General features: G+C 38.3%; 1 protein-coding gene across 5 annotated transcripts in view; it reads right to left on the reverse strand.

Moving 5' to 3' along the window:
* Positions 1–12,009, reverse strand: part of LOC149310079 (sodium channel protein type 5 subunit alpha-like) — a 45,088-nt gene that overhangs the window by 14,526 nt on the left and 18,553 nt on the right. For 4 of the 5 annotated variants that reach the window (XM_089533646.1, XM_089533645.1, XM_089533642.1 and 1 more), the window contains 9 exons: positions 11,583–11,765; positions 10,446–10,548; positions 9,633–9,862; positions 8,728–8,886; positions 6,586–6,996; positions 4,439–4,870; positions 2,625–2,729; positions 2,418–2,526; positions 1,125–1,279 (listed from right to left, as the gene is read on the reverse strand). In XM_089533646.1, the coding sequence (XP_089389772.1) occupies positions 1,125–1,279; positions 2,418–2,526; positions 2,625–2,729; positions 4,439–4,870; positions 6,586–6,996; positions 8,728–8,886; positions 9,633–9,862; positions 10,446–10,548; positions 11,583–11,765 (1,887 nt within the window). The remainder of the gene's footprint in view (positions 1–1,124; positions 1,280–2,417; positions 2,527–2,624; positions 2,730–4,438; positions 4,871–6,585; positions 6,997–8,727; positions 8,887–9,632; positions 9,863–10,445; positions 10,549–11,582; positions 11,766–12,009) is intronic. The other variant, XM_089533644.1, reaches the window with a different exon arrangement.

Below are 12,009 nucleotides of genomic sequence, written 5' to 3' on the forward strand. Positions count from 1 at the left end.
TGCCATAAGTCAGAATGGGAGCAGGTAAAAACATTTTTGTGCAGTCAGATTTTCTAAACTGATGAGGATTGGGCTTTTAAATGCTATGAAATTCAGATCAAGGTTTGTATGTAGTTCTTAATACATTTTAATGTTTTTAATGTACAGTTGTTTTAAAATTTTTAAATCATTTGTTTTGGAACTTGATATCTATACTTTTTAATGCTTTTATATTGTTTTTAAATTGTACCCTTTTAAATTTAGCTGCCTTGAGTCCCTACATTGGTAAAATGGCAGAAAATGTAAATAATAATAATAGTAGTAGTAGTAGTTGTTGTTGTTGTTGTTGTTGTTTTAAGTGTACTCCCACCCATGACTTCCATCTTAGTTGACTTCTGGGTTTTAATTCAATCTGTTCTGGGGTTTAGTCCAAACTTTCAAGAAGCTATCTATGGTGCTGAAGCCTGTTCAATACATTGGCAAGCTCATTTAGCTAGCTAGCCAAATGGCTAGCTAGTTCCAGACTAAACCCTAGAATAGATTTTCATCCCACAGATATGGAAGCCATGGCCCACAGCTAGATGAACCCATAGACATAGGCATGTTCAATGAGATTTCTGAAATCCCCTTCAGTTTCAAAAGTGGTTTGCAATGTAACATAAGGAGTTGCCATTCAATACACACAAACCATACACTTTTGAGCACATGGAAGGTACTTTCTTTGGAGTTTTACCACTGTTATTGCAAAAATATTTGTAGCAATTATCTGTCCCTGACATGGAATATGCTCAAAGTATAATAAAATAATGTTGTGGGTAGGATGAAGCAGCACTTGGAGACCAACTGGTTTATTTTACCATTTATTTTATCAACAATGCATCTCAAGAAGTGGGATGATATACACATATTAGTTAGCCTCAAAGGTGCTGCTTGATCTCTTCATTTCTTTGCTTTTCCATTTTATACTGAAACCAACAAGTATGCCTATCTCTTTGAAAACTAAATAACATCAGGAAATAGAAAAATGCAAGTATCTTATCAAAGGAACTTCAGCAAAAACAGAAGCAAAAGTAAAAGAGAGCAAATCACAAGAGCACAAGCAGTTATAATATTCACATTTAAGGAGGCTATTAGAACAAACTTACCAGAGCACCACTGCTCAGTAATATCATGAATATGCTAAAAGATTCAAACCAACTGTGTTTTACAATTCTGTAGCAGGTTTTTCTAAAATTCCACCAAGTGTTGCATGGAAATTTATTGGTGTTCACTCTGCAACATGGGAAGAATTTGGTCAAAGCTGAAATAAAGAGAAATTGGATGTAAAATATGATCTGTATGCTGAAAATAGGTAGGAAATCAGGGATATATTTGTCCCAACCAATGCCTTCGCAGAAGAGCAGCAAACTATTCCTCTTGTCTTCCTATACCTGGCACATTATGCTTCCTGTTCCTGCAGATGTGCAACTTGTATCTGTAAGACTATAGAAGAAGTGTTATTTGTATGAATAAAGCACTCTGGGTGGTTACTCATTAGAGTAAGCTAATCAGTTTCCATTAGTTGGTGGTCAAGCAGAAGCCGAAAAAAGAAAGCCTAAGAGCAGAACAAGAGAATATATTTTTCTCTCAGTTTTGCTCTACAATCCACCTATCATATCACATGTGTAATAGGCCAGCCCAGGAGAAGTTATACAGGTTGAGGTATGATTGTGCTCAACCTATATACTGTACTTGTAAATCTGTGCAAATATGAGAAAAGGTGATACACCTCTGCAAATTCCTTGTTCCATTGGACCTGGGTTGAACCTGGGTAGTCATGGCAAGGGAGAGCCAGTGTGATCTTGTGGTTTGACCACTGCACTACAGCCCTGGAGATCAGAGTTTGACTTCCCAGTCAGCCATGAAAACCGACTGGGTAACTCTTAGGGGCTTGACAGACTATCCTTTTGGAGCAGTGTCCCACTGCCCCTTTCCTTGCCAGATTGGGGCTGCAGCCCCTGCACACTGCAGCCCCAATCCAGCACTTAGCCAGCACTAAAAAGAACAGCAAAATGCCTCTCCTTTTAGCATCGACAAAAAGGTGTCCCTGCCACTGCGGCGGCAGCTTTTTGCTGCTCCTTTGGCTTAGCATGCCTAAACACTGATCCAACGGAGCACCGTGATGCCGCCTGCCATGTGGTTGGGCGTGTGGTGCGATGCCGGTGTCAGGCCGCCCAGCATCAAAACGCCATGCCCCACCCTGCCCTGATGCCAGCATTTAACACAGGTCTGTTTAGTCCCAAGAAACCCTGTGATAGGTTCACCTCATATCATCTAAATGAGGATTTTCATATCGTAAGCAGCTATATATTAATAAATAATATGTATTAATATACTACGAAATTAATCAATTAATTTTTACAAAATGAAATTCTAGGCAAATAAAACCAGCATTTTACCTTGTGGGAAGCAGTCCTTAGGCTCCTTCTTCTTTACAGGCAGAAGAAAAACAGGAGATCTGTTATCTACTGTGCTCGCCTCTGAACAACTGCTGTCATGATCCAACCTCTGGACATGAAAACAGAACAAGAAAAATCAGTGTTGTCTTCAGGATATGGATTCTTTTGGGTCACTGTCTGTGTGATGACCATTTTTGTTTGCTTTACCTTAGTAATATCTAAAGAACAAACACTTGTTCTTTCAGAATACTGAGAAGAAAGTCTTTGCCTTGACCTGTTGAATATCTCTCTCCTGTTTCGCAGCTGGTACTCCTACAGAAAGATGTGCAACAACACATTTTAAACAGTCAAAGTTTTTATCTTCCATTTTCGATCTAGGTAAAATTCAAAGATATAGCCTTGTTAGTCTGTAAAATCAGTCTGTGATGTTGTAGCACCTTTGAGACTAACTGAAAGAATGAAATTGGCAGCATGAGCTTTCATAGACTAAAGTCTACTTTCTCAGATGCTTTGAGATCTGAAGAAGTAGACTCAAGTCTATGGAAGCTCATGCTGCCAACTTCTTTCTTTCAGTTAGTCTGAAAGGTGCTACAAGATTTTCTATCTAGATCACACAAGAAATACTGTAGAGATATCTATTTTCAAGTTTGTTTTAGAAAGAGAAGTATAGGGCTTGTTTACACCATTAAAATACTCCTCATTCTGTGCTATTACAATACGATCTGGCCACACAAAATTCACAGGAGTCCAGGGCTTTTGTGGTGGGGGGAGGGAGGCAAAAAACTGCTTAAACTGGTAAAAATGGCTTTGCAGTTTTTATCAGAGCTTCTGCAAAGATGCACATAATCAAATATATGTCTGTCCATTTGCTTTGTATTGGTTTGGATGGCTGTGAATTTTCAGCAGAGGTAGGGAGAACAGATGTAAATATGTGCAGAAAAGTGAAGACAATTAAATGTAGATGTGAATGTGCAAAAATCTGTAGCAACTTGCATAATACACTTACATAATTCAGTTTAACAGACAATAAATGCAAAAACAAATCCAAGAGAATAGTACTATTGAAGGCATGTTATAATTGGCAAATTGCTCGTACACTGTATTTCAGTGGGCCCTTCACTTATGCTCCGGATCTCCCATGTAAGGAGAATTCCAAGTATGCTCGCGCCCCATTGTTTCCAATGGGGTGCGTGCTTGTGGCATGGTACGTGCGCCATAGGCACATGTGCCATTTGCTCAATTACTGTGCAGCTTCAGCGTAAGCTTGAAGCCACATGTGTTGTGCCTGCGTATAGCATGGGCGAACTGTACTTCTTTTTTAAAACTGAATTTTAATTATCAGTTACAGTAGTAATTTCCAAAGCGGGTAGTACACCTCACCTCCTGGGGCAGTGGAAAGTTCCAACGGGATGGTAAGGAGAACAAAAGGCAGCAGAGGAGGCAATAAGATAACTAATAAGGGAACAATCTGTATTTATGTTTTTTAGTAATTGCAGTAAGATTACTTAGTTGGATCTGTAATGAGAATAATATATTTTTTTTCTTTTGTATTTTTTCTTTTCATTACAGCCAGGACTGAGGGGTCAGAGCCCTGTTGTGTATTGGTTATATGTCTTTTCCCCCCTTTTCTCTTTTTGTCTCTTTATTTTCTGAATATAAATTAGATTGCTAGATTGTTAGTGTTAATAGTTAATTGATAGCAGTAATAGTTATTATTATTATAAGTTATTATAAAAGAAAGAATATTCCCTCTGATCAGATGTTATATATGAAAGATTCCAGATGCTTTTTCTCATTCATGGAAATTTCCAGAAATTCCAGATGGGTGCCTTTCATTTGCAGTGTTGCTGTGTTGCCTCTGTTCCTTCTCTCTTTTATCTTACTCAAGACTTGTTTAAAAAAAAAAAAAAGACAAATAACTGCACAATGTCTTTTAATTGTGAGTAGCAAATTCCCCTCTCTTTAGAAGCACTCCTTATCAGCAGTATATTAGATTTAAACAGTCCCAGTTAGCCTCATACCTGTTTACTGTAGTCACTTTCCATGATTACACACTCTTCCTCCTCACTTAAAGTCTCTGTTTCCGCAAGGGGGATGCAAACAAATGCATCAGAATATGTCCAGACGTCTTCCTGTTTTCCATCCAGTGGTGGTTGCTTGCCAATTCTGAAAGTTTCATTGGTAACACAATTCTCTTGGATTCTTTCTTCTGCCTCAGTAACAATGGACTTTTGAATAGCAATGGTCCCTTTCTTATTTTTTGTGCTTACTCTCTTCAGCTTTTGCATGAGTACATTACAACATTTACTCCACAGGAAATCTTTGACAGCTTGCAACCCCTTGTGAATAAGAGCCAGGGCCTCCTGTGGTTTAGGCTCCTTTTCATTGGTATCATTTTCTGAATCACTGCTACTGAAGGAGCTCAGCAACAAAGCAATGAAAAGGTTGAGAACCTGTGAAAAATAATCCATTATAATATGAAGGAAGGTAGAGAAGAATGTATTGGAATGCAAGGCATTGCCTTCCTGCTTTAGGTTCAAGAATGGAGGCATTGGTGAACTGAAGAGTAGTTTAATTAATGACATGCCGGTCCAGATGTCAATATAGAAACTGAGCAACCTGGCACTGAAACAAACAGACTTTACTACGTGTAACAGTTTGGAAAATCCAACCAGCAACAGCAGCAACAAAAAAAAGCCTTCTTGATGGCTGCTCCCAGGTTGTGGAATTCCTTCCCATGGGAGGTTTGGTTGGTGCCCTCTCTGCGCTTTCTCCACTGGCTGGCAAAGAAGTTTTTATTTAAGAACGACTTTGGCGTGTGGCACAACAGAATTTTATTATGTGTGCTGTGTTCGTGTATTTTAAAATTATGTTTTATAATAATCAGAATTATTTTATTATACACACACACACACACACACACACACAGTGGACCTTCACCTTACATGGGGATCTGTTCCAGCCCCCCTGCATATGGCGAATTCCGCCTATGCACCGCCTATGCGGTGCAGCAGCACAGCAGTGGGCACACGCCATGGGCGTGCGCCCCTTTCATCTAAATGGGATGCACCGCCCCGCGCACCCCACATGCTCCTGCATGGCTTGCCCACGTATGTTCAAAGCTGCGTATAATGCAGGCACACTGTGTGTGCGTGCATGTGTGTATGTATATATATAGTACTAATAGTCTTTAGCTTTGCTGTTGTTGTTGTGTGCCTTCAAGTCGTTTCCGATTTATGGTGACCCTAAGGCAAACCTATCATGTGGTTTTCCTTGGCAATATTTGTTCAAAGGAGGTTTGCCATTGCCTTCCTCTGAGGCTGAGAGTATGTGACTTGCTCAAGGCCACCCAGTGGGTTTCATGGCTGAGCAGGGTATCAAACTCTGGTCTCCAGGGTTGTAGTCTCACTTCTTCTTATTAAAAAGGCTTTTATTGGGCCCAAAATGGCTCGAGGCCCCAAAACACTGTGAAAATACCCCCATGTCCCCTAAGAGACATTTGGGACCAAAACTATACTATACTATACAGTGGACCCTTGTTATACGCTGAGGTTTGGTTCCAAGAGCCCCGTGTATAACAAAATCCATGTATGTTCAAGTCCCATTAAATATAATGAAATAGCAAAATGGTGTCCCTTATAAAAATGGAAAATCAAGGTTTGATATTTGAAATTTATACATTTTTTAACATTTTCAAACCGTGTATGCTTGAATCCGTGTATAAAAAGTCCGTGTATAAAAAGGGCTGACTGTACTATTGCAGGAATGGATTCAGTCAAGGGTGCAGCATTCCCAAGCTTTCCAGGGATAATGGAATTAATGCTTGTAGGCTTCCACAGTTGCCTGCCCCTGATTTAAAAGAACGCACTTGCCTAAGACTAACTGACTGTGAACCAGACAAACTCAAGATCAAAACCAGGATCACTATCAGGAAGACTGTATAAATCTATATCCAGAAAGAAAAAAAAGCTTCATAGGATGACTGATTAAACTTTTCAAACTTTTAAGGACAGATGAGAAGCAAATGTAAAAGGTAACAAAAAAGGCTCAGAATCCTGAATGCAACTGTTCAGCAACTTCTACATGAGGATAAAGGGAACTATTATATTCATCAGAGAAAAGAGACAGGTGTCAACAAAAATATCGCTTAAAATATAGGGTTACTTACCACTAGATTTCCAAAAACAAGGACCATCATGAACAGAATAATGCACCCTCCTTCCCCTGCAACTTTCATACAGCCCCACATGGTTTCAATCCATTCTCTGCATAGGATTCGGAATATAATAAGGAATGAATGGAAGAAGTCTTCCATATGCCATCGTAATTTACAAACTTTTTGGTTAGTTGTGTTACAATTTTGTAGTTTGTCATCAATACAGATGAGGCAGTTAGGTATTGCTCCAGATGCCACATTTTTGTAATAGCTCCCAAAGGCCTGTTTGCCAACCACAGCAAAGATGAATATGGTGAAAATCAGAACAAGTGTGAGGTTACCCAGTGGGCCCACGGATTTCAAGATTATTTTCATAAGTTTATTTAAAGCTGGCCAAAACTTTGACAACTTGAAGATTCTCAGCTGTAGGAGTAGGAATAGAGAGAGAAAATAGTATCAGATAACAGAAGTTAGAGTCTGGTTTCCCAATACTGGGTTATAAGGGAGGTGGGGGGAGAGAGAAAGAGAGACAAACAGACAAAGATACTAGTCTATAGATAAAACATACAGTTTGCCTTCCCCATATACAGGGGATCCAACCATTCCGGACCCCCTGTGTGTGGGGAAAAGAGCGTATGCTCCATCCCCATAGAAAACAATGGGGTGCGTGCTCATGGTGGCGCAGATACAGGCCCCATTACTTCTGCTGGGGCCATGTAAGCTCAAAACCACTTAAGGCAAGCATGCCTATGGGGAGGATTGACTGTATATATTCTAGTCCAACACTATTTGTGCATAGGTATGCATAAGCATTTTCAACACAAGGAAGATTCAGGCTGCATCCACACTGCAGAACTAATCCAGTGTGACACCACTTTAACTGTAATGGCTCTATGTGATGGAATTCTGGGAATGGTAGTTTGTTGTGGCACCAGAGTTCTTAGGAGATGGCAGAGCTCTGGTGCCACAACAAACTGCCATTTTCAGAATCCAACCCCCAAACTCTAGATGTCGTCTCCCAGTGGCTTCAGGTAGGTAAATGGTAAAGCATAAAGGACAGCACTGACCCTTGTGGAATCCCAGTTTAATGGCCTAAAGGCTGAAGAACAGTCCCCCAGCACACTATCCTTTGAGAATGTTCAGCCAAGAAAAACCAGAATCACTGCAAGACAAGTCTCTAAGTTCCATATCAGCCAAACAACCCAGAAGGATATCATGGTTGATGGTATCAAATGTCACTGAAACACCACTAGAGGTTCATTCCCCTTACCAACTCCCAGTGTAGGTCATCCATCAAGGTGACCAAGGCTGTTTTTGTCCCATAACTAGGCCTGAATCCAGATTGGAATGGGTCCAGGTAATCCATTTCTCCAAAGAAGCCTGGAGTTGTGTTGCCATTACTCGCTCTAAGACCTTTCTTAGAAAGGGGAGATTAGAGGCTGCCCAATAGTTACCTAGAGACATTGGGCACAATGAAGGTATTTTTTTTAAATAAGAGTCTTACAATTGCTTCTTTCAGAGAGGTTGGAACATAATGCCAAAGAAGCATTTACAACCTCCATCAACTGGCCAGTCTTCCTCTGGCAGCTTTAATTAGCCAGGATGGACATGGGTCTAACAGGTAAATGGTTGGCCTCATCTCTCAAAGCAACTTGTCCACATCATCATATTGAACAATCTGAAACTCATCCATCAAAACCTTGAACCTGTGAACCTTCAGTTTCACAACATCATTTACCATTTTGTTCCATAGTAAGCAGGTAAAAGAGTTTTATTTTTTAAACTTCTCAAAAATTTAGCAGCCTTAACAATGTTAAGCATGTTCTTAATTTTGTTATTATCTAATAATAATTACACTTCTCCTTCTCCATTTGCGGACTTGAGATCTACGGTTTTGCCCTTCATGGATGGCAAGCAAGGAGGGGCAAAATGTAACCAATGGGGCTTGAATATCTGCAATATTTTCGATTTGTGGTAGGGTCCGGAACAGATCCCCCATGAATCGGGAGAGACAAGTGTATAACTTTTCCATTTACTTTTGACACATGCCCTTACCTTCATTTTTAAAATTACTTCACAGACATATGCTCAACATTTTATAAACCTACGTGAAAGATTTACACCGACTTATAATAGAAAAAGACACATCATTACCATTCTGACAATTGACAGATGTTTTTTAAGTATCAGGTTTACTATGCCTATAACAACCACTACTGAGTCAAAAATATTCCAAGTGTCTTGAAAATAGTAGTATGGATCGAGGGCAATGATTTTAAGCACCATTTCTGCTGTAAAAATGCCAGTAAAAACCTGCAAGAAGGGGAACAAATGAGGTATCATAACAGTAAATACAGAACTTTAATCATCATCATCATCATCATCATCATCATCATCATCATCATCATCATCATCATTTATCTGCCTCTCCCCATGGGTCAATATGGGGAACAGCAACAAATCAAGAATTAGTAACATGAGTTAATCCACATTAATTAAAACATGCAAGAGTTTAAAAGGACAGGACATACACATTTTAAAACAGTCTACATTTAAAATTCAATATCTTAATTCACAATTTAAAATTATTTGGCTATACTTGCCGGAAGAGACTGGTCTTCAGTGCTGTTTTAACTTTGGACAGTGTATTCAACTGTTGAATCTCTTCCAGCAGCTTGTTCCACAGTGTAGGGTTTTAATTTTTTTTTCCATCCATTTGATGTTCCTGTAATCACTGGCATGAACATCAAATGGATGGGGAAAAAATTAATGCTGAAAAACTGAAAAGGCCAGGCTGTCTCAACTGTAGCTTAGATATTATCACCAGCAACAGTCTTACTGATGGAAGAACAAGTGGGCATCCCACACATCTTTTTTCTTTCAACAGCAATAAACTATGCAACTGTCTGATTTCACAAAAAAATGGCAGCGGAGGAAGTTAATGATTTCTAGCCACATTTGGTTCAAGGTACGCAAGCAATGCCAGAAAAATTCCTCCATAGGGTAACAGTAAAAATGTAATTCCTGGTATCCCGCTAAATAAAGATCTGACCACTTACATTGTTTCCTTGTTCAACCACTTTGTGTGGGAAAGGCATGTCTTCTAGTGCCATTAATAGAGTGTTCACTGTAATGCACAGTGAAATAAATAGTTCCATAAAAGGATTGATCATAACTTTCTTCATAATTTCCTTTATTTGCAACCAGAAGGGGCAGCATTGCCAAATGAGGTACTTTTGTGCAGTTTTTTTCATGCCGGGAGGGAATTCTAGTTTTGGTTCTTCCCATTCTAAACAAGGGGAAAACAATTGCAAGTATACCAAGTTATGAAGCATGAGAACAACTTTACTTAAAATTTACAGTTAAATATTTTCATATACCCATGTATCTGATTCAAAAAGCACTGACTAAGACCAGATAAATCCTACATAAGCCATTCCTATCCACCATTCGTATGGTGATTTTTGTTTAATAACTGAAGAAGGTAACTTACTGATCTGAGTGGGGGAAACATGTCTATCTGGAGCAAAATCAGTGTACTGCATGACCACATGTGTTTTGCACTCCTACACTGAAATCAAATGTAACTATATGTAAATCCCATCATTCTCTAAAATGTGCAGATTCAGAGTTTAATCTCTACATTTATCATATTGCCATTCCTCATTTCACAAATCTGTTTGAATTGTTCATACCATTGCTCTGATTATTTTTCTTAGAAATTCCTGTTCACCAGAGTTTTTCAACATAATTTTAAATAAATACTATATAATGTTTAAAAAAATGTCCATCTGGATTATTCTTATTTTATACATAACACTTAAACAAATGTATACATGATGCTTTGCAAATTATGTTTAATTTTAACTTACCCATAGTTTTGCTGATGACATTGGCAGCACTGGTTAATTTTTGTCTTTGAAATGGGTCTTGAAGAGTGTCAGATGGCAGTTGATAGGACATTAACAGCTCTTTCTTTGGTTGGATAAAATAAAAGACCATTTAATATTTAAAGACACTACCAAAAATCACAGCTGAGGAAGACTGATTCCTTACAAGAAATAAACACAAAGATAGTGTTGACTGACAGAGCTTTCAGCTTCAAAAGCTTCCTTGCCAACTTGATGACAACCATGAGAGCAAACATAAAGGACAGGAGATGCCAGGGGGACCAAACATTTGAAGTAAGTTTGATGAGGGTTTCTGGTTTTAAAATAGAAAAAAGGGTGAAATAGGTGGGTTTTATTATACAAGAATAGCATACTTTTTCAGAAGAATTCAGAAGATTTGGAATGAAATCAAACAAAACTTACCAAGATGGGAGAAACTTACGTTTTCATTGTTAGGTAGAATTTCAGTGATAAAAATGAATGTTTTACCAAAGATGCTATACTTATTCCAGACTAGTTGTGACAAACAATGTCCTCTCTAAGCAATGGATCTGTCAAGGTTTATGTGGCAGGGGGAAAAACGAGTATTAAATATAAAGTTCTTAAAGATGCTAGACAAAGAGCTGGATTAGGATTAATACATTTGAAGTTAAATGTCTCGCCTTGTATTTTAGTGTGGTTGAAAGAGCGGATTGTGTTGCAAAATAGAAGAATGCTGCAACCTGGCATTCAGCTGGCATGTTTATCTATGGTATAATAATGAAAAGATAAATGCTGATTTTAATCACTATTATGTGAGACACAGTACCAAGGATTTGGCACAGATATAGACCTAGGTTATATTTCAAAATACCTCTATGGATCTCAACCAAAGAAGCTTTTTATTGAAAGCAAATTATGTTCTTAATAAAAATATTATATCAAAGAATTCATTATTATGTGTTTCACTTGAATATAAAAAAAATAGAAAAAAGGTTTTTTGGGTCTATAAGTATTAAAGTTGATGTCCCACCACACACTTTATACATTCAGCTTGATCCTTAGGTAATGCTCTTTAGTGAATAACACTGAAGATTTGTATACTCATACAAATTCAGTGTTGATGCCGTTAAAACTTACAAGGTCCTTTTGACTTTTATCAGGTGTAGAATAGAACATGGTTTCATCTTCCCCATAAGTTTTGGACTTTTTGCCTTTGCATTTCTTCTTCCTCCTTTTCTTCTCTTTTTTCTTTTTGGTCTCTACACCTAGCATTTCAGCATCTTCATCCATGGATGCAGAATGTTGTTGGGCAATCCGTTCCTGGAACAGACGTTGTTTAAGGAAGCACACTATATGAACATGAGATACAGAAATACCAGTCATCTAGAAAGAAGAGTAGCTACTAGATGAGAGGCCATTTCTATGACTGAAAAGATAAGGACCAAAATCCAGTAGTAAACAAACTTCTGCCTCTGATTTAGAACAATAGTTGAGGTGGTAAGGTATATATTTTTCCACATTGCATAACATGTATTTCTTTATGTGGGAATCATCAGTTTCAACT

The sequence above is a fragment of the Sceloporus occidentalis genome, unplaced genomic scaffold, assembly GCF_023333645.1.
Source record: "Sceloporus occidentalis isolate IW3139 unplaced genomic scaffold, rSceOcc1.0.p SCAF_7, whole genome shotgun sequence".
Taxonomy (NCBI): Eukaryota; Metazoa; Chordata; class Lepidosauria; order Squamata; family Phrynosomatidae; genus Sceloporus; species Sceloporus occidentalis.